Source organism: Triturus cristatus, chromosome 5_1, assembly GCF_964204655.1.
Source record: "Triturus cristatus chromosome 5_1, aTriCri1.1, whole genome shotgun sequence".
Taxonomy (NCBI): Eukaryota; Metazoa; Chordata; class Amphibia; order Caudata; family Salamandridae; genus Triturus; species Triturus cristatus.
This window is the reverse complement of record NC_140587.1, coordinates 804,574,957-804,598,265: the sequence shown is the minus strand read 5'-3', so window position 1 is coordinate 804,598,265 and position 23,309 is coordinate 804,574,957. Positions and strand designations below refer to the sequence as shown.

Below are 23,309 nucleotides of genomic sequence, written 5' to 3'. Positions count from 1 at the left end.
AACATTAGTAGTGATAGATTCCTTACTTCCCCACCCATCCTCCACGTTCTGCGAGCTGACTTCTAGGGTTAAGGTCATCCTTTTCAGGGCCCTAGTTTCAATGCACCAGTGGTCAGTATCTTGCATGGCTCTGTGTTCCTGGCAAGGAAAGTTGTGTACAGAAATGACGTCTGCACGCGTGGGCGGCGTCTAAGTAGCGTCAGCGAAGTCATCTCAGCGACCACGACACCAATGACGAATGCGGAGCCGCACAACGCCACCTACGGACGTGCAGGGCAGCTGCTGACGAAAACCTTCCGGATCCAGTCTGACGCCTGGGGGTAATTCTAAGGTAAGGAATCTATCACTACTAATGTTTCTTACTGATATATCATTACCGAAGGTAAGTAACTTGTTCTTCAATACCTCGACGAGTGGCTGGTGAAGGCGGACTCGCCACAGGCATTCTTTACCCACTTAGACTACAGCAGACCTCCTGCATTAGCTGGGTTTTACCATCAACATGCCAAAGTCACACATGACTCCTTCGAAGACGCTCTCTTTCATCTGAGCCATTCTTAACACGGTGTAATACAGCACCTATCCTCCGGAGCGGAGAGTCCAGAACATTGGGGCTATAATCCTAATGTTTTGACCTCATTCCTGGATTTCGGTGAGACTGCGGAGTCTTTCGGCCTCCTGCATCCTTCTGGTAAAGCATGCTTGATGGCATATGCAGACTCTGCAGTGGGATCTGAAGTCCCAGTGGGTCCATCGTCGGGGGAATCTCTACGACCTGGTCCAGATTTTGAAGGAGACTGTGAAATATTTGCAGTGGTGGCTAATGGGCTACATCTGGGTCAGCTTCAGATCCATCTCCCTTCCTTACCCAGAGCTGACACTGGTGACTGAAGCATCACTTCTAGACTGTGGTGGCCATTTGGGAGAGGTGGAGATCAGAGGTCTCTGGTCTCCAGCAGGGAATCGGCTCCACATCAATCTTCTGGAGCTGCGGGCGATTCGCTTGACATCGAAAGATTTCCTGCCTTCCATCAAAGGGAAGCTGGTCCAGGTGATCACAGACTACAGTACTGCCATGTGTTACTACAGCAAACAGTGCAGAGTGAGGTTATGGATGTTGTGCCAGGAGGCTCTGCTCCTCAGGATATGGCACAAATGTCAGGACATTTTCCTGGTCTTGCAACACCTGGCAGGGTGTCTAAATGCTAGGGCAGACAAACTCAGCTGTTAATGCCTTGAGGACCATGAATGACGTTTGCATCTGGAGGTGGCACAAGGTCTCTTTCAGGACTGGGGAAAACCTTGGCTGGATCTTTTCGCCACTGCTGAGAACGCTCAAAGCTGCTCTTATTCTGGGGATATGAGGGTTATTGTAGTGCAACACTTAAAGATCCCTTTCCCATAATAGTGTGGTTGACATTATTACTCTTTATGTTTATTGTCAGTGTTAATATTGAGGATGGGGACACAACTATTGTAGGAGAATAGGATATTGGTGGCATAGTTACCCCCTACTTGTTGCCTGGTGTCAGTGTGTTTGGACTGTAATACACTCGGATCCTGCTAATCAGGCCCCCAGTGTACTCCTTTCGAGCCACTACACAACTGTTCTCTAAAGCTCCTTAGCATCAAGACAGGCTTCCTGGTGCCCATTATATCTGCCTGGAGGGTCAGTAAGCTCCAGGCTTTGTCATCTAATCACTTGCACCTAAACATCTCCCCAGACAAGCTGTTTCTTCGCACTTGAGCTTCCTTCCTGTCAAAAGATGTCACACCCTTTCATGTAGGCCAGTCCATCACCCTGCCTACGTTTTACGCTCTGCCTCATCCCTCTTACAAGGAGGAGCCACTCCACAGTCTGGACCCAAAAACGGTGGTGGTGGTCTACCTTGACCACACAAAGTTTCGGGTGGATGACCAACGCTTCATGGGGTATGTCGGAGCAAAGAAGGGGAAGGCTGTGCAGAAACTGACCATCTCCCGATAGATCGTTCTCTGCATTAAAATATGCTATGCACTGGCCAAGAAGCAACTTCCTGAGGGTGTGTGCTCATTCCACAAGAGCCTAGTCTGCGACCACTGTGTTAGCACGCAGATTTTGGTTCCTGGACATCTGCCAGGCAGCAACTTGGGCTTCTGTGCACAGAATTATCAAGCCCTGCTGCCTGGACAGTCAGGTCCATTGGGGCAGGCACTTTGCTTGTTCAGTCCTGCAGGACTTTTCAGTTTGAAACAGTTTCGCAGTCCCACCTCTGGGGAGGTATCGCTTAAGTATTTCTTCTAAGGTATGGCATCTGCTGCTAGAAGTCTCTGTTCAGATGACCAAGTTGCTTATCTTCAGTAATACCTTATATGGTACAGACTCTGTCTAGCCGCAGATTCAATACTGACTCGCCCATCCTTCCTGCTCTGCGAACAGATTCCTAGAGACAGGGTTTATCCCCCTTTCAGGGCCCTAGTTTTCCACACCAGTGGTCAGTGTTCTTTGTGGCTTCGCTCTCATGGCATGAACAGTCACTAAAAGAAACTGATGTCAGCACACTGGGATGGCACCTGTATAGGTACCACTCATGTCACTTCTGGCTTGGACGAGGCATCATGGCGCTGTACGATGCCACCCACCGGCATGCAGGTGTACTGTTCACAAACATTTCTGGATCCAGTCTGATGCCTGGGAATAATTCTAAGGTAAGGATTCTGTGGTTAGATATTCTCGACCTGATAAGACGCTACCGAAGGTAAGTAACTTGTTCGTCCTCACCCTCACTTTGACGGTGTGACTTTACACAAAGTATGCACGCTTTGTAATCCGCATTGAATGTATGCAACAATACATTCTAAAGTATACTTTAGATGGATACTTGGAACCTCAGATTCCTCCCCTTTTTAATGTTCCCAGATTAGATATGGAGACCAATGCTCCTCATGTGCCAGTAGATGGCTCCAAGGCAGAGGTCTTCAAAGACTTTTTCTCTGAGCCCCCCTAAGCAAAATGTTTTGAAGTTGGGCCCCACTCAGAATCTTTATGGCAAGGATTGGGAGAGCAGGAGGGGCTTTGCTGAGTGGGGTGCAGGGATTAAGAAATAATTACAGGAGGACTGTTTCTATAGCTCATAAACCACACTCAACATGTGTCTAATAAACAGCAAATGCATTAAAAAAAAGTATTGGCCCAAAAATACTGCACTCCCGGACCCCAATGCAACTGCACCTGGTGTACTAATTATAACTGCAGTCCTGCGTAGCATTATATCTCCTCGGCATCTCTCACCCCTTCCCCACCATGCTTGACCATCACTCCAGTCTTGAAACTAACCTTTGCTGCTTTCTGCAAGGGTGCCCTCCATCCTAATGCTAGAAAGGAAAATAAGCTCCCATGCCCCTTCTTTAAAATAAGACCGTCATAATAGTAATGCGGTGGGCCCCTAAGACCCCTGGTCCCCAGTGCTTCTGCTTCATTAAATTCATGCTGCTAACTATTGACTTGCAAAGAGAGAAGTTTCCTCTGCCCTGTGTTAAAAACATGGACCCCCATCTTGCCTACTCATCTCTGAGGCCAAACTAAAGTGTCTCCTCTGCTTTCATTTTCCCCTTAATTGGGCCATTGCTCTGAGGCCCACATCAACACTGGCAAGTGTGCAGTGGGCCCTAATGCAATGAAGGATAGTGAAAAAGCCCAAACTGGGGTTTATTTGGCTCCTCATAACGCTTGGCCCAGATGCCACTGTACCTGCAGCACCAATGATACTTTCTGCTCCTTCATGTTGAAAAGCATGAAGGGTGACCTAGGCTCTAATGCTAGCAAAGAAAAGGGCTCCCGACTTTACTTTTTCATGGTAAGACTGCCATAATTGAGCTGCAGTATCTGCTGCACTAATGAATAACCCTTTAAAATAAAAAAAAAAGCCCACTTATGTTGTCTCCTTCCATCGGGCATCTCTCTCAGGAAGCGGTCTCTGGCCATTTGTAAACACAAAAATGATCTCCACAGAGTGCTCCATATTCTGGGCCATCTCTTTGACAATATCCATGAATCTCGCTACTTTCCTTGTTCTCCTGAACCATTACTGTGATGCCCCATGGGTCGAGAGGACCAAGGCTCTGCATCTGAATGCAACCATACTGGCCTTGTCTCTGCCACCCAATGGACTCCGCTTTCACAAAACAAACTGCCGCTGAACGGTTAATGCTGACTTTGAGGTTCCCCCAGCCTGAAGGTAAGGGTGTGGTGGTAGTGCAGAGAGTTATAGCAGAAGATTGAGTCACTTAAAGCAAGGGTCACTTGAATTATGAGTTTCTGCTGCAGCACTGTATTCTGCATAATTGACTAAATTATGCGGCAAGAATAGGCAAATTATGCGGCATACTATGTGATAATATTACTGCATTATTTTGTCATTTTTACACTTAACATTATCATGGCATATATTGCCACTCGTAAATACCGGTTTAACACCAACATATAGCAATAAGCAACAGAAATGTGACCAATCAACCTTCGCAAAGGCCTTCAACTGCATGGCAACACGTGTTGCTGTATTTGTTTTTATAACTTTTGAACTGTTTGAGCTAGAATTGTTTTTGGTTATAATCTGCAAATTATGCAGCAGATGGATTATGTGGCAAATGTGGCATATACATAATTATGCAAAAAATGCAGCCACCACACAATCTCATAATTCCAGTTCTCATTAATATAAATACAAAGGTGCACCGACTAGGGTTCAATTATGTGTCACTCAGCTTTAACACACACAGACTAACTGAGGTTTCTTAGCCTAAAAAAGCACATTTATCACCAGTTAGTTTAACCTGTATTTATTTCTCATTTAAAATTAAGCGGTTAGTGCGTTATTTTATACGCAGTTACCTGATGGCGAAAAAAAATATCTTGGACTATTTTATTATTTTATTCTGTTTTAGCCACCTCTTTGACCCTGCCACCACAATCTCTGACCCCCGCCCCATCGGTACTCTGATCACAGTTCATTCTTTTCAATGCACTTGAAGGGCTCTGTGTATACAAAATGCTGCTATTAAACAAGGCCACACTTCCATGTCATCTTCATTTACATGTACTTGCAGAGGCATTTGTGCCCCCCTGGGAACTCATCCACGCCCCCCAGGGGGGGCGCGCCCACAGTTTGAAGACCTCTGCTCCATGGCAATAGCAGACTGTGACCGAGTGGATCCACATATAAGCACCACCCTTGAAGTCAGTTGCTTTCTGCGCTCTCCAATGCGGATCTGGAGCTTCATTTCTGCTTTGACGGTTTTCCATCAACTCTAAAATCCAGATAATGTGTCGGCCAAGAATGACAGGATTTAAGCTGTGCCGCAACTGCAGGAAGCAGATGTCTGTTATGGACCCACAAAATGTGTACCTGTGGTATTTTGGTTCTGCTCACGACTCGAAGTCATGCAGTAAGTGGACCATCATCCAGTCAAGTACGATCACGGAGTGAGGTGCGAAGCGCCACGTCGCTGAGCATAAGAAAAGTTTGCATTTGAAACAGAAGTCCTGCTCCAAGATCAGGCCATTCTCTGACATGAGGCCTGTCCTGCACAAAGTTCTCTTCCGATTTGAAATTGAAAAATGTGCTACAAGGGCAAGAAAGTAGAGCAGGACTTGACACCCATCCCACCACTCGAGGTCTGCCGAGAAGTCGCAAGGTTGACATTCGAAGGTTCAAGCATTTGGTTCTGATGTACCCTGAATTTCCCAGCCCTTTCCTTCAACTGCATAGTAAACAGCGGTCTTCGAGGAGGCCATGCTGCATATTTTCTAGATGCCACTGGCTCCCTCTGGGCCCAACAGAGCAACAGGGACTTCTAGTTGGGCTTCTGCTGGCAGGTCTTCCAGCCCTGCAGCAGACTGTCCCATGACATTCCATTGCGAAGGCCTGACCCGAAACTGGTCCAGACTTCCACCCCAGCTTCATGGTCTACAGCAGTTCCTTCCGTGCAGGTTCCAATATCGGATCCAGTCTCAATACCATCCTTTGTCCCTGAACAAATATCGAGGAGCCTGACAAGCTACTCACCCTGCCTACCTAATTAGTCCTCTTTTTTCAAATTACTGGTTGTGATGCATTTTCTAAGGTGCCTTATGCATAGGTTCCCTCCATAGCCATGCCTCAGTGAGATCTAAATCTAGTCCTAAGATTTCATATGTGCAAAGCATTTGAACCTATGCAGTTGGTCGCTTAGGCTACTAACAATCAAGACAGTTTTTCTGATCGTTGTCACTTCTGTGTGCTATGTGACTGAACTGCAAGCTCGCTACACCACTTGCGTCTCAGACAGATTGGTGCTGAGGATTCGAGCTTCCTTCATGCCAAAGGTGGTATCACTCATCCATTTCAGTCAATCAATTACCCTGCTGGAATTTATCACGCCGCCACACCCCTGAAAAGCGAAGGAGAGGCTCCATCAGTTTCACACGAAGAGACCTTTGAGTTTGTACATGGAGCATACAAGAGACGGCCATGTCGATGTTCAGCTCGTTTTGGGGTTCCCAAACCCCAAGAAAGGCCTAAAAGTGCAAACAGGACTGTTTTGTTAAAATCTGCTATGCGTTGACTAAGAAGGAACCTCCAGAAGGTTGCGGCTCAGTACACCAGGGCCAAGGCCACTCCAATGGTGCAAAGGTAGCGGGGGTGCAGGTTCTGTATAGCTGACGTAGGCATCAGCACATGCATTCACAAAACACCACAGTTTGATCCAACAGGAGGGACATGTGGCTCGCACACTCTTGCAATCGATTCAACTCTTCAGACCATCTTTCTTTGGAGGGTACACCTGCAGTGTCTATTCTTAAGATGAGAAATCTGATGTTTTAGGTATCCATCTGAAAGAATAGTTACTTACCTCTTTCTGGTCGATACTGTAACAGTAGATTACATACTTCCCTCCCACCTCCTTGTTCTGTGGAGTGGAGTCATGAACATCATAATGAGGCTCTAACTTACAGTTTTACACACTGTCATCTGCAATTTGTTCCAAGTGCTCTGAGTTTGAGGCGGTGGAAGGTGAAGGTTTAAGAAACTCATGTCCGGGGACAGGGTGGCTCTTATATGCAAGACTGCTTTTTTTGCTTCCAGGGCAATAAGAAGTCGCCGCAAAGCTATTTGGGCTCAATCTACCAGTGTGTGGACACGGCTGAAAAAACTCCAGCTCCGGTCTGAAAATATTTTGATGTTGAGGAAAGTAGATATGGTATCCTTCTGAAAGAGTGTTACCTAAGATTATTAATTTGTCACTTTTTGCTTTCCATTCTGGCCTTAGCTTCTTTCAGATTCTGCGTTTTATCAGAAAGGATGTAAGGGGCATTTAATGAATAAGCAAAATGATGGTCTTTTTAGTGTTACTTTGTATTCAGCAGTATTAACCAAACTATTAGCTATTCACTTTACTTATTGAGGGTCTGTGACTGGGAACGTTAGCAGATGTTAGTTGCTGAATATCCTTAAGTCACAAACATTTACAGTATGTACCCTTCTTAATTTATCATGTTTGGGCTGTTTTTAACAAAACAATACAGATGTGTGATATTAAGCATTTATTTCTAAATTGTGTCTTACAGTTTATTTTCATAATGTGTTTAATTATTTCTCACAACACAAATGATGTGTTATTTTGCAGGATGTTTTTGCTTACATTCAAGTTGGGGTCCCAGACTGTAGAATATTTACAGTTAACCCAAAAGGAGAACTTATTCAAGAGAGAACGAAGGGGAACAAGACAACGTATGTTTATTTTAATTTTAATATAATTACAGATAACCAAGTTTACCTGTTTCTGCAGTTCTTTAGCATTTACAAAAATGTGCATCTTTAAATGTCACTGTCATTGTAAACCAACATAAGAGTGTCCGTCAAATAAAGCTAGAAAAGTGAGTTAATGTTTTATGCTTCTTCAGCTGTGCATGTAGTATTTGCATCTAGCCTGTATTAGATAATGGGTGCCCTATCTCTGTTTGCACCATGGTGTACTTTTAAGAGGGTGTGCCGGGTGAAAACAGCGACAGTGCATTCTATTACAGATAATGTGCACAGATACGAACTTGCAGCTGCTGTGGGGAAGCACATTTGTTTTTACTGAAGGAGTAGCTGCTCTTTGAAGCAGCCACTCTGCCTTTTCTAGTGCAGGTGGCACCTGTCTATTCTTCAAAGGGGGTCAAAGATTTAGCTGTAGCGGGTGCAGTGCGTGACGAATGTAAGGGGGGGGGGGGGGGGGGGAGTCCATTTTTCAACACCAGAAGCTGCCCTCATAGGGCTCATTAAGTGTGCCCCACCTTTTTATGACGTTCAGGCAGTGTGCCTTCTGATGGCCTGTTTGCCTCTTCACCCACGTTCAAAATATGTGATGGGTGCAGAGGCAGTGTTTACCTCATTTGCATGGGGCAATGCCCCCTCAAATGAGGGACTGCTCCCTTAAAGTATCTCTGGCGCACATAGAGCACTTCAGAAGGGTCCACACAAGCTCCTGCTGCCCCTTATGTAGTGCCCTGGGGGAGCAAAAAACCAGCAAAGATGCCGTTTGTGCCCCTCGGCACTGAATGTAATACAGCCCCTGATGTTCGATCAATTAGGTTCATAGGTATTACCCTGGTTCCTGTAGGATTCTCTTGAGTAAAAAAGATTTCTCTCAGATGTAACACAAAGGTCTTGGCATTCTGTGAAACACACGAAGTTGGTAGAAATAAGGCTTTTGTGACTTGAGTAAGAACACTGACAGGGGTGTTTTAGAAAACCAGTGCTGCAAAGTCTACCTAGCGTCACAGAACACTCTTGGATAGAGGAATAAGTGCACACTTAAATGTCAATCACCACATCCATTTGGATTCAAGTGGCAAATGTGTCTGTTAAATATCTCATCCTATGGCAGCAACACCAACCAGATTACCATCTCAGCCAGAGCACAGTACACCTATGGCACTTGAGTAAAATGAGGACTGCCACTTCAAGTTCCAAAACATCAAAACTTTTGGGCAGTGCCAATGAAATCGCAGCACAGAGAACAGCAATGTGCATTTCTGATAAAGACTTATAGCTGCAGGGTCTCCAGTATTAAATCTTCCCCGTCATCATGGTGGGAGTCCCACCATGACGACTGGGAAGATTCAAGAATTTGAATCTATAAAAGATATCAATACTGGAACACCACAGTGTACAGGTAAGTAACTTGTTTTTTTACTCACCTTATCAATATTTCCCTGGCGTCAGACTGGATCTGGAAACTTTTCAGTAGTACATCGGCACGCCTTCAGGTGGCGCTGTGTGGGTCTGCACTGACTGAGTTCCACCCCGGAAATGACGTGCAGGGCCCAATTTGGCGTCACCCTTGTGCACTGACATCAGTTCCTTTCTTTTCATTGATGAAGTCACCTAACCCTACCATGATTACAATTGGTTTGAAGACCTACAGGAGACCAGTAGTTTCAATACCTCCTCTGAAATGAGTCTCCTCTCACCCCCTGGACCTGCTACTGCAGAATTTGCTTCCTACACCACTGTGATGCAAAGGGCGGCTGAAGTCCTTGACCTTCAATTTCCCACCATGGAGGTTAACACCAATGTCTTGACAGAAGTCCTCCAACCGGAACATGCATCTTATGAGCCCTTTCTTCCGTTTAAAGAGGCGCTGACAAATACCTTATTGGGGTGTGTAACTGACCTTTCTCCAGCTCCTTAGTTAGTCAGCTAATTGCCATGCACCATCAACCTGTTTTTCTTTCACAGCACCTTTCGCCCGACAGCCTGGTGGTGCAAGCTTCCACAAGTCATCTGAATCCTAACACCTTTCCTACAACTCCCCCAGACAAGAAATCTAATTAGGAAAAAAACGTTTGGCAAATGTGTTTTTGTTCACTAGTCTGGCCCTACTATCTGTTAATGCCAGCTGCTTGTTAGACCGTTACTTCCACACCCTTTAGGGTCAGGTGGCACAAGTCCTCCTTAGTGTACCAGAAGACCTTCAAACTGTTTTCGCTCATGCGATTCAAGGCTGCCAGGATGTTCCAAGTTGACGATTCGTTGTGACTTGGATACCACCAAACCCAATCAGGCAGGTCCCAGGCACCTCCGTTGCCATTCGCCGTCATGTGTGGCTGTGATTGACTGGGGTCTGTGGGTTCCAACTGTCGGGCCATGAATGCAAAGTTTTTGCGGGAGTGGTCCCGAAAGCTTTTGGAGGCCCGGCAGTCGGATCTGTGTTGTCCAGGTCTTGCTCCTAGGGAAGGTCTCGAGACCGAGCGCAGAGCCACCACACCTCGTCCAAGTCCTTGGGTAAGTCGAAGCACAAGAAGGTGAAGAAGCACCGTCACTCTTCGTCCTTTCTCCCCCCCCCCCCCCCCCCCATGGGTCGGCCGACGCGTCCTGTTTCCTGGAGCCAGGGCGTCCCCTGCCCAGCTTCGTGCATTTTACGAAGCCCTCCAGTCCATCTTTGGGCAGCCCAACTCGGCTGGTAAGCCTTCGGGCCCCACGGAGACGGTAGGGGGCCCTGGGCCCTCGTCGCGGGCGGCTCCTTCCCCGACACCGCAGGGTCCCCATGTATCCAGGTCTGGATCCGGATTGACGTGGGTTGACCTTACTTGACCTTTCCCGGCACCGATCCCGGCGACGACTCCCCCGAGATGGAGCCGGATCGATGTCGAATCCGACACCGGATGGTACATTTGTGCCATTGTTCATCCCAGGTGTTCCCTATCACCCTAAAGGGTGATGATGAGGACTGGGAGGTGTCGCTGGACCCTTACACAGACCAGCTGGAAGAGCCGGACTGGAGAGATGAGTTGGGTGATGCCATGGTCTGGATTCCTCCCCAACCCTTGGCATGCTTTCTCCCCCTACCATGGCTACGGAGGAGGGTGCCTCTTATGCAGAGGTGGTGCGTAGGGCAGCCAAGGCTTTGGCCCTGGAGCTCCCTACAATGGCAGTCAGGACTAACCTAACAGAGATGCTTCAGCCAGCTGCAACTTCATCTGAATCCATCTTGCCCTTTTATGAAGCCCTCACGGACATCCTTCTGGGCACTTGGTCCAAGCCCAGCACAGGGGCTCCTGTGGAACGGATGATTGCCCACCGCCAACGCCCGGCTCCAGGCGATCCCATTTTCCTCTCCCAACACCCTTCCACCGAGAGCTTGATGGTCCAAGCCTCCTCTTCCAAGGGCGCATTCCCTTCCGCACCCCCAGATAGGGAATCCAAGAAGCTGGATCACCTTGGAAAGCGTATGTTCTCTTCCTCCAGCTTGGCGCTGCGGTCCTTGAATACTGCTTGCCCCTTGGGTCGCAATACCCATACAGTCTGGTATACGGTTGCGCAGGTGCTGCCTCAGTGCCCGAAGGAGACCCGGGACATTCTCTCCCAGGCAGTGGTGGATGGGAGGGATGCCGCTCAATTCACAATCCGCTATGGACTGGACACCGCCGACTCTCTGGGCAGCACGATTTCCACGTCGGTAGCCCTTCGACGCTACGCCTGGCTGAGGACGTCTGGTTTTTCGGGGGATGTCCAGGCAACTTCGCTGGACATGCCCTTCGATGGCTGTTGCCTTTTTGGTGACTAGGCGCTCAAGTGTTTCAAGGATTCTCAGGCTATGGCCAGATCCTTGGGCCTTGCTGCGTCTTCTCATCCCCCACAGTCTGCCTTGTGTCCCTTTCGTGGCTACGGAAGGGACACTGTAGGACCTGGGGTCTCCAGGCCCTATGGGGCGGTAACGTGACACGAGCGGTCGGGCCACCAAAGGTCTGTGTGTAAAGCAACCATACAACACGCACCTCAAATGGGACGAGGAACACACACAATAAGTGACGCCACACTGTAGGAGTTGGGTAAATACTCAAGTTTATCCAAGTAGATCACGTTAGATGCAGTTCATGAGGTAGCAGTACATTTCATAAGCTGATAACACAATTCCTAGCGATATACATATCAGTTAGGAGCTATAAATGTTGGTCATACCCTAAATGCAATTCATGAAATATCAGTACTGCCTGCGGGACAACTACTATTCACGTAGGTGTCCAAGCGCGCTTCACTTTCCTGTATCGCCTTAGGGGGGTGATTACAGCGCTGTGCGCGCTAACTGGTGACGACCTCAGAACGGGGCATCTAGCACCGAGAGCTACTCGTAATAGATGACATTTAGCACTTCAATATGGAACATGAATAACAGAGCGCTACTCGTAATCAATAGCATGTAGTACTTCAATATGGGCGTGAATAACAGAGCGCTACTCGTAATCAATAGCGCATAGCACTTCAATATGGAACATGAATAACAGAGCACTACTCGTAATCCATAGCACGTAGCGCTTCAATATGGCACATGAATAACAGAGCGCTACTCGTAATCAATTACATTTAGCATTTCACTACGGAGCATGACTAACATAGCGCTGCTCGTAAGCGTTGACATTTATCACTTCAGAACGGAGCAGGGATATCAAAGCGCTACTCGTACTCAAGGACAGTCAAGGCCTCCCACGGGGCTGTCAGCAGGGAGCGCACGGGACTTGCGGAGCGAGTCTCTCGGGTTCCGGTGCAGTTCGTACGGCACCGCGCTTCAGAGAGGGAACCCGGGCTGAGGGTGCGGTGTGGCTCCCAACCAGTAGGGGGCGCACCAGGGACAATCCCAGCCTCTGGGCTTACCTCGTTCTCGGCGTCGGAAGGCGTCCGCTCCAGCGACGATGGGGGAACTCGGCCCAGGCGACTCTGCAGGGCACTTCTTCCGGCCTCTGGGCCGCGGCGGTGAGCGCGCTGGCTTCCACGTCACAGGGGGGTGCTCAAGTTAAGGATGGGGGTTCCGCGCTCAGCAGAGCACGCTGCCGGGGGTCCCAGGCCAGGTCAGGGAGCGCAGGGGTCACAGCGCTAATACCTGGTCGATCCCCGGTGGCTCTTCAATCTGCTTTGCATACGGCTTCAGGGGTCAGTCTGGACACGCAGTCTCAGCACTTGGCATATAAGTTTAGAGTTTAATCTGGACACGCAGTCTCAGTGCTTGGCATATAAGTTTAGTGTTCAATCTGGACACGCAGTCTCAGTGCTTAGCATATAAGTTTCTGTTCTCAGATGTTAGGTGAAGTCTTGTTGGCGCAGATGTATCTGGCGCCCTTAAGGAGTTCTGTTACAGGGGGGTAGGGATGGAGAAGGCGACTAGGTCCTTCCTAGTCAGGCTGGGCAGAGGTTCTCTGGGTCCTCCTACTGCTGGGCAAGATCAGTGTGTTTCACAGGGTCCCTCACTCACTTAAGAAGGAGCACCTAAATCCAGTCACTCTCAGAGGCATAAGTCCCTGGCTAGGCCCTACCGCCTCCACTCCTGGTGGATTCTTCCAGCTCTGCTTCACCCCACTGGCCAACTCTCCACAAAAAGTTCCCTCCCTCACTTAAGTAGCCCTAGGTCAGGTGACCTCTAGCCAAGGCGGCAAAAGAAAAACCACCCCTCCCTTCTAGAAGGTTCCAGCACATTCCAGGAGCTTCCCCACTCTACCTATGGGACAAAAAGGCGGGCTGGTGTCGCAACATTGTTGTGGGGTTCCAGCCAGCTCCTGGCAGCTAGGGTGCTACTATGAAAGACCACTCTGCAGTAGCAGGGGCCTGTGGCTGCCATCTTGGGTGAAGGGAGCACCTGCACCTTAACACTACAAAAACGAAAAAATTCAGGGAAAAAGGGCCAAGTCCAACATAACCCCCTTCCAGCCAAAAGCCAGGGTAGACCGATCAATGCCTTGATGGTCTTCCCTGCTTGGGGCGAGAAAAGGTGGACGCAGGCCCGCAACTGCAGATTCTCTTCCACTCTGGAACCCGATGGTTCCCTCTCAATCCTTCCTGGACCAACGAAACCACCCCACTGGGGCTCCCTAGCGCCAGGACCGGCCCCTGGGCCATCCAGATGTCTCTGGCCCTCGTGGTCTCGCAGAGTGGGGGGCAGTAGCCCCAGGCCTGTAGTGCCCGATGACCACTCTCCTACTCTTCCTTGCAGTCCTAAACTGCCTCTGGTCCCCTTCCACCTGGGGTCCACACCCTTAGGCTGACCAGCCTTCAGGGGCGAGGCTCTCCTCCCCCTAACTCTCCTTCTGGGGTTCCTCACCTTACCCTGCGAGGCACCCTCAGACCACCACTGTCTCCTCAGTACAGGGCCTTGACCCTTCAACTGATTCCCCAACCTAGGGCCTAAACCCTTCGGCTGAGCCGGTGCCCGAGGCGAGACCTTCCTCCCTCTGCACCCCCTTCCAGATTTCAGCACCCTCCTAACGGGAGAAGTACCCCTGGAAGTCAATTTCGGGGGGACCCTGTTAACAGAGGCCCCACCCGCCAGGTCAGGCAACCCCTGAGCCTGGCACCCCAGCCCAGGATCTAAATCCTGCAACTGGGCCAACCCCAGAACCTCAGGCGCGCTGGTTACAGCCGCCCTGGGTCCTCCTGACACTAGGGGCTCCGTTTCCTCGGGCGGCACATCGGGACAGCCTTAGGCTCCCAACCTGGGGCTCCCTTGCGGAACTCTCCAGGCCCTGAGACTGCGGTTGGGGCACCTCGGGACACCTCCCCGTCTCACTCCTTCCTATGGATAAGTCGTGAGGCCCTACAACCCTCTCTCCCTGGGACCTAGCTGGGCTATCTGCCACCTCCCCCACCTCGCTGGGTTGGAAGAGCCCTGCACCACCCCCTTCAGGGTCACCCACCAATTCCTCCTCAGACACCCTGGTGATGTCATCCTGGGGTAAATAAAATTCCAGCTCCTGTGGAGCTTTCGGTATGCTGCCACCAGTGTCCTCACTGGACACATTCATCTGGAGGGCACGCAGCTCCAACTCCTTCAGCCGAAGCTTGTGCGCCATCCTCTTTTCCTCCATCCTCTTTTCCTCCATTGCCCATTTCTTGTTCTCTCTTTCCCTTTCTCTTTCATGTTCTAATTTCACTAGCTCCCATTTTAATTGCCTCTCTTCCCTCCTGTCCTCGTACTCCTCTGGAGACGCGCTCCTTCCAGACCCTGTCCTACTACTGGCCCCAGAACGTCTCCCTGGGGGCACATTTTCCGACATATCTACATTTAAGATGTCTAGTACTTCCTGGGCGCTCTCCTCCTGAGGTGCATCTGGCGCCTCCTGCCCCTCATCCTCTTTCCCTTCTGGGTGGGCCTCTACCCATGCCCTAATGGCGGTGCGGAGTTCCGGTCCTTTGGCCCTCCGTACCCCAGGCACCCCCATCCCCTGCCCAAACTCTCTCAGTTGCTTCACCGAGTACCCCTCGAGGTCAGCTAACCGGAATTCCATCTTGACAGGTGGGGACCTAGATACTAAGGAGAAAGATTCCTAGGGTATAGGTGACCGTACCAGCTAACCAGGACTCTTGCACTTTCAACCTGGACAGTGGAAATAACAATGCAGCAATCAATGGTTTCAGAGCTCTGGAACAATTAGGTGTTTAATTGTGGCGCCCTCCGCCTCCCGGAAGGGTGCTGTATGGTCACAGGTCGTAAGGATCCCACCGCTCGCCAACAATGTAGGACCTGGGGTCTCCAGGCCCTATGGGGCGGTAACGTGACACGAGCGGTCGGGCCACCAAAGGTCTGTGTGTAAAGCAACCATACAACACGCACCTCACATGGGACGAGGAACACACACAATAAGTGACGCCGGGACCTGAAAGGTCCCGTTCTACCGCGCTGCGGTTTGTAAGGGCTGCAGATTTTAATATTTTACTTGGGGCAGTTTCTAGCGCGTTTAGCGCGTTTTTGCGCGTTTTGCACTTGTCCTTGTTTTATTTAGTGCGCACTGGCTGGGCTCTCCCCCCCCCTCACACCTGCATTTAAATTGTGGAATACTCACCACCGTTTTGGTGGGCCCGGGTTCTGTGGGTGGTTCGGGGATCGTCTTTCATCGGCGACCAGCGCCATCTTGGATTGGGTCCAGGCTTTTTGTGGCGGGCGCCATCTTGGAGCGTCCAGGCGCTCCTCCCTCCACTTTGGTGCCTATTTAAGGCACTTCCTATTGGTGATCGGCCTGAAAGGTTCCGTTCTACCGCGCTGCGGTTTGTAAGGGCTGCAGATTTTAATATTTTACTTGAGGCAGTTTCTAGCGCGTTTAGCGCGTTTTTGCGCGTTTTGCACTTGTCCTTGTTTTATTTAGTGCGCACTGGCTGGGCTCTCCCCCCCCCCCTCACACCTGCATTTAAATTGTGGAATACTCACCACCGTTTTGGTGGGCCCGGGTTCTGTGGGTGGTTCGGGGATCGTCTTTCATCGGCGACCAGCGCCATCTTGGATTGGGTCCAGGCTTTTTGTGGCGGGCTCCATCTTGGAGCGTCCAGGCGCTCCTCCCTCCACTTTGGTGCCTATTTAAAGTCGCTCTCACCCGCGCAGCAGGACGCGCAGCTAGGACGCCGTCGTTTGCCGGAGTCTTGCCAGAGTCCTGCCCGTCTGCGCCCGTCAGCGCCCCGGAGGCGTTTTGGCGTCGGGCGGGGCTCTGCTCAACGAGGATGAGTAATCCGGGCCCTCATGTGGTGCGGTACTCTCCTAGGGAGCTGCGCTCCTTGAACCATAGGGAGAGCTGCTGTTATACTGTCTTCCCGGGCCGCTACAGAGGTAAGTCGCGATGTCCGGGTTGTGGCTGGCATCCGACACGGCTTTTGTCATCAGCCCCGCCTACTGTCAGTGCTGGTGCAGAGTATACCTGCATGCTGTTAAACACCAGATCTGCACGCAGCCATGCGCAACACATCTTTGAGCTCCTCGAGACAGAGAAGCCACTTTGCCTAATGCTGACGGAGACCTGGTGGGGTGAAGCCTCCAATCCTGATGTGGCTATGGCCATTCCGCCGGATTTTGATGTCTTCAGGAAGGATAGAGCAAAGGGCAGGGGTGGCGGGGTTGCACTGATGGTTAAGAAGGGCACGCCCTGCACTATCCTGCCCACTGAGGACATCTGCGGCTCGGAATCGCTGGCTTTTTCAATTGTGCTAGCGCCGCATCAATCAGTAAAGGGACTGTTAGTCTACCGCCCCCCTGGTCCGCTTGGGACGTTTTTTGCTGATCTTGATTCAGTGCTGGTGGGCCTAGCACTGAGAGCAGAACACTGCCTAGTGGCGGGGGACTTTAATATCCGGATGGATGATCCGTCGGACCCCGCCGCTATTAAGCTTTTGGAGGCCATGACTCCGCTGGGTCTTACCCCGCATTTGCAGGGCCCGACCCATGACAAGGGGCACACTCTAGACCAGGTCTTCTCGACCTTGCCTCTAGTGGTGAAAGAGATTCTCCCGGTCTTGTGGTCGGATCACTGGCTGGCCAAATTTGTAATCAGCGGCAACGCCAGGGCGCCTTACCCTGTCGCACAGCAGCGGGGACGAGCCTTTAGAGCATTTAGCAGGGTGACCCCTGAGATGCTGGCTCAGGCTGCTGTGAAGCACCCTTGTTCTCTGTCTGGCGAGTTAGAGAGAGATTTGGAGTCCCTGCAAGAATGGCTGACGGAGAGGCTGAATGACCTGGCCCCAGTCCCGCCCCCCCCGCTCGACATCTAAGCGGGTCTCGGCCCCTTGGTTCACTCCTGCTCTGAAGGCTACGCGGCAGCAGTGCAAGGTAGCCGAAAGGGCCTGGCGGGCACATTATGACAGCAAGGACAGGGCTGCCTACATGGCGGTGGTGAAAGCTTACCACCGAGATATCCGCCTCGAAAAGAAAGCCTATCTTGCGGGGAGAATCGAAGCAGCTTCGAACTCCAGTAAGGAGATCTTTACCATCGTTCGAGAATTCATCTCTCCTCGGACTACTGCTTCGGAAGAGGGGCCCGCAGAATCTTGGGCGGCGGATCTTGCATGTTTTCTTACTGGCAAGATCAAACTTATCCAGGACTCCTTTCTATCGAGTGAACTGGTTATATTGCCGCTACCCGAGGCGGGCTCGCCTCCTTCTGTTGCGCAGGGTGCCTTATTGGCAGAGTTTCCTTCTCTGCCAGCCTCAGCTTCTTTAGCGCTTATGGGCAACTTAAAATCTGGGTCTCCGCTTGACCCTTGCCCTGCTAAGCTCCTGGGCAAACTGGCGGAGGTGGTTAATCCGCTGGCGCACCCTCTTCTCAACCTGTCGTTGAGTCTGGGAGAGGTGCCGCCAGTATGGAAGCAGGCAATGGTCATCCCGCTGCTTAAAAAGCCGGGACTTGACCCGAAAGCCCCAGCCAATTATAGGCCAATCTCGTTGCTGCCGGCCCTTGTAAAAATTTTGGAGAAGCACGTTCAGTCGGTGCTCTCCAATTTTCTGGAGTCTCATGAGTTATTACATGACTCCCAGTCGGGCTTCCGTTCTCATCGCAGCACCGAGACCGCGCTCCTTGAGGTTTCTGAAACCATTAAAGGGGTGTTGGATTCCGGGGGCAAAGTCATGCTGGTGTTGTTGGACTTGTCGGCGGCTTTTGACACCGTCCCCCATGAGGGCCTGCTCGCAAGACTCTTTGAGATTGGTCTGCGGGGGACGGTGCTCAAATGGTTTTCTTCCTTTTTGGCCGGCCGCCGGCAAACGATCTGGACATCATCTGACACCGCCGTAATGCCGCCTCTGGGAGTCGGGGTCCCTCAGGGCTCTATATTGAGCCCGACCCTTTTTAACATCTTTATGACCCCTTTGGCGGCGGTGGCGGAGTCATTTGGTGCCCGGATCGTGTCGTATGCCGACGACACCCAGCTCCTCTTCTCTTGTGAGAGAGGGGCTGACTTTGACGGGGAGAGTATCCAGAATTGCCTTGGGGCTGTGTTCGCATGGTTCCAACGGAACAGCCTCAAGTGCAATTCCGACAAATCGGAGGTACTCTTCTTTGGGTGCGAGACGGAGCCTAGCTGGCAGGCCTGGTGGCCCATCGACATGTTCCCTCCGTCCGGCTCTTCTCCCATGGCTAAAAACTTGGGGGTTAAGATGGACAAGGGGCTGACGATGAAAGCCCAGATCTTGGGGGTAACCGGCACTTGCTTTGGCCTGTTAAAAATGCTGCGGAGGTTTCTGCCTCTTATCCGAGGAGCACAGGAGGCTGACGGTGCAGGCTCTGATTGGCTCCAGGTTGGATTATGCCAACATTCTTTACCTGGGCCTGCCAGAGTATCTGCTACAAAGGCTTCAAGTTGTACAGAACGCGGCGGCCAGGGCCATTTTTGGCCTAAGCAGACGGGTCAGCGCCTCTGGGTTGTTGGTGGCGTTGCACTGGCTACCCATCCGCAAACGGATCGCCTTTAAGGCTTTGACCCTGGCCTACAAGGCGCTCCATGCGGTGGGAGCTAAACATCTTCAAAAGAGACTGACCTTTTACCATCCGACTCGCTCGTTGCGGTCAGCATCTCTACTTTTGGCAGCTGTTCCGCGTGTGAAGAGGGCTCGCCTGGGGGGCCGCTCTTTCAGTCTGTTGGCCCCACAGATGTGGAACGCACTACCGCTCCCTTTGAGGGGGGCGTTTACTCTCCTTGATTTTAGAAGAGGTCTTAAAACCTGGCTGTTTTCTCAATAGGTCTCCCGGTTGTTTGTCTTCTCTTTGTTTATCTTTTAACCTGTTTTTAGTTGTGTTGTCTTATTCTGAAATCTGTCTCCCTTACCTAAAAAGCGCCGGGATACTCTTTTTGAGTAACCGTTGCGCTATACAAAAGAATAAATAACATAACATAACATAACACACTGTAGGAGTTAGGTAAATACTCAAGTTTATCCAAGTAGATCACGTTAGAATCAGTTCATGAGGTAGCAGTACATTTCATAAGCTGATAAAACAATTCCTAGCGATATACATATCAGATAGGAGCTATAAAAGTTGGTCATACCCTAAATGCAATTCATGAAATATCAGTACTGCCTGCGGGACAACTACTATTCACGTAGGTGTCCAAGCGCGCTTCACTTTCCTGTAGCGCCTTAGGGGGGTGATTACAGCGCTGTGCGCGCTAACTGGTGACGGCCTCAGAACGGGGCATCTATCACCGAGAGCTACTCGTAATAGATGACATTTAGCACTTCAATATGGAACATGAATAACAGAGCGCTACTCGTAATCAATAGCATGTAGTACTTCAATATGGGCGTGAATAACAGAGCGCTACTCGTAATCAATAGCACGTAGCACTTCAATATGGAACATGAATAACCGAGCGCTACTCGTAATCAATTACATTTAGCATTTCACTACGGAGCATGACTAACATAGCGCTGCTCGTAAGCGTTGACATTTAGCACTTCAGAACGGAGCAGGGATATCAGAGCGCCACTCGTACTCAAGGACAGTCAAGGCCTCCCACGGGGCTGTCAGCAGGGAGCGCACGGGACTTGCGGAGCGAGTCTCTCGGGCTCCGGTGCAGTTCGTAGGGCACCGCGCTTCAGTGCAGTCACGGGGGCACCAGGGAGGGATCCCTCGGCGGGGTCTCTCTGTCGCGAAGATAAGGGGGACTCCCACGGAGAGGGAACCCGGGCTGAGGGTGCGGTGTGGCTCCCAACCAGTAGGGGGCGCACCAGGGACAATCCCAGCCTCCGGGCTTACCTTGTTCTCGGCGTCGGAAGGCGTCCGCTCCAGCGACGATGGGGGAACTCGGCCCAGGCCTCGCGCACCTTCTCGCGCCGCTGCGGCGGCAGCGGCGGGGCCCCGGGCTTCTCCGCGGGCCTCGCGACTCTGCAGGGCACTTCTTCCGGCCTCTGGGCTGCGGCGGTGAGCGCACTGGCTTCCACGTCACAGGGGGGTGCTCAAGTTGAGGATGGGGGTTCCGCGCTCAGTGGAGCACGCTGCCGGGGGTCCCAGGCCAGGTCAGGGAGCGCAGGGGTCACAGCGCTAATACCTGGTCGATCCCCGGTGGCTCTTCAATCTGCTTTGCATACGGCTTCAGGGGTCAGTCTGGACACGCAGTCTCAGCGCTTGGCATATAGGTCCAGAGTTCAATCTGGACACGCAGTCTCAGTGCTTGGCATATAAGTTTAGAGTTCAATCTGGACACGCAGTCTCAGTGCTTGGCATATACGTTTCTGTTCTCAGATGTTAGGTGAAGTCTTGTTGGCGCAGATGTATCTGGTGCCCTTAAGGAGTTCTGTTACAGGGGGGTAGGGATGGAGAAGGCGACTAGGTCCTTCCTAGTCAGGCTGGGCAGAGGTTCTCTGGGTCCTCCTACTGCTGGGCAAGATCAGTGGGTTTCACAGGGTCCCTCACTCACTTAAGAGGCAGCACCTAAATCCTGTCACTCTCAGAGGCATAAGTCCCTGGCTAGGCCCTACCGCCTCCACTCCTGGTGGATTCTTCCAGCTCTGCTTCACCCCACTGGCCAACTCACCACAAAAAGTTCCCTCCCTCACTTAAGTAGCCCTAGGTCAGGTGACCTCTAGCCAAGGCGGCAAAAGAAAAACCACACCTCCCTTCTAGAAGGTTCCAGCACATTCCAGGAGCTTCCCCACTCTACCTATGGGACAAAAAGGCGGGCTGGTGTCGCAACATTGTTGTGGGGTTCCAGCCAGCTCCTGGCAGCTAGGGTGCTACTATGAAAGACCACTCTGCAGTAGCAGGGGCCTGTGGCAGCCATCTTGGGTGAAGGGAGTACCTGCACCTTAACACTACAAAAACGAAAAAATTCAGGGAAAAAGGGCCAAGTCCAACAGACACCCCACCACATTCGACCCAGTCAAGCCACCTGGCCACGCAAGCTGCCCAGCCTCTACGTGGCTGCAGACGTGGGAGCCGCAACGAGAGTCTGTGAACCAGCAGATGGGTAAGTCCACCCTTTACCCCCCTGCAGCAGCCTCCAAACCCTCCTAGTATGCCCTTTCAGGGCCATCAGTGGCTAGTGGGTGGTAGGATTCACCATCACCTCCCCCACTGGCAATCCATCACGTCAGACAGGTGGTTTTTGCAGATAGTCCGAAGGGGCTACTCCCTCCCCTTCGAGACTACCCCTCCCTCCATGCCACCGTCTCTCGATCACATGTCAGAGGATCAATTGCTGCTTCTCCATCAGGAAGTCTCAGCTCTCTTGGCCAAGGGCGCTATCGAGAGGGGACCTGCGCCAGAAGTAGGTCGTGGTTGCTATTTCCGCTACTTTCGGGTGCCAAAGAAGGAAAAAGGCCTGCGTCCTATCTTAGACCTCAGGACCCTCAACCGCTTCCTCCGGAAGGAGAAGTTCAAAATCCTAACCTTGGCTCAGGTCCTGTCTGCCCTCGACCCTGGAGACTGGATGGTAGCGGTGGACTTGCAGGATGCTAATTTTCATATCCCCGTCCTGCCAGCCCACAGGTGTTACCTGCGGTTCATGGTATGCCACAAGCATTTTCAGTTCACCGTGCTCCCCTTTGACCTTACCAGTGCCCCTCGGGTGTTCACGAAAGTGATGGCGGTGGTCGCAGCTCATCGGCTCAGATCAGGGGTTCCAGTTTTCCCCCTATCTCGACGACTGGCTGTTAAAGGCGTACTTGCCCAGAAGTCACACCTGACTCCCTCTCAGATGCTCCCTTTCATCAGAGCTATTCTGGACACAGTGCAGTTTCGGGCCTATCCTGCCAAGCAGAGTCCTAGATATTCGGGCTATGATACTGTTGTTTCAGCCTCTATCCTGGATTTCAGTGAGAATGACTCTGATGCTGCTGGGCCTCATGGCCTCCTGCTGGTGGATCATGCTAGACGGCATATGCGGTCTCCATATCAACCTGTTGGAACTCCAGGTGATTTGCTTGGCACTGAAGGCATTCCTTCCCTCCCTCAAGGGGAAGGCAGTGCAGGTGTTCATGGACAACACCACCGCCATGTGGTACTGCAACAAACAAGGCGGGGTGGGGTCGTGGACCCTGTGTCAAGAGGCTCTTCACCTTTGGACATGGCTGGAACATCAGGGCATTACCCTGGTGGTTCAACACCTGGCAGGTTCTCTGAACGCCAGGGCGGACGAACTTAGCTGCCGGTGCATGGTGGATCACAAATGGCGTCTTCACTCGGCGGTGGTGTAAGGTCTCTCAGCAGTATGGAGAGCCTTGGTTAGATCTGTTCACCACCGAAGAAAATGAGCAATGTCAGCAGTTCTGCGCGTTGGAGTTTCCAAGGCGGCACTCGCTTGGCAACGCTTTTTGTCATGAGTGGAGCTACGGCCTCCTGTACGCCTTTCCACCTGTACAACTGCTGCTCCGAGTGCTGAAGATCAAATGCAACGGGCCCATGTCATTCTTTTTTTTTTTTTTTTTTTTTTATTTTTTTAAAAACCTTTATTCGGATATTTCAGATACACAGCTATTCAGCCGACAACCCGGAGGTTCGGCAGCTCGTCAATCAACATATGTAGTCTTCTATAGCTGTCACGCAGGAGAGAAAAAAGGTTTCA

General features: G+C 51.2%; 1 protein-coding gene across 2 annotated transcripts in view; it reads left to right on the top strand.

The window, feature by feature from the left end:
* LPIN2 (lipin 2) overlaps positions 1 to 23,309 on the top strand; it is a 560,786-nt gene that overhangs the window by 508,583 nt on the left and 28,894 nt on the right. For both annotated transcript variants that reach the window (XM_085605827.1, XM_085605826.1), the window contains exon 19: positions 7,645 to 7,748. In XM_085605827.1, coding sequence (XP_085461953.1) covers positions 7,645 to 7,748 — 104 coding nt within the window. The remainder of the gene's footprint in view (positions 1 to 7,644; positions 7,749 to 23,309) is intronic.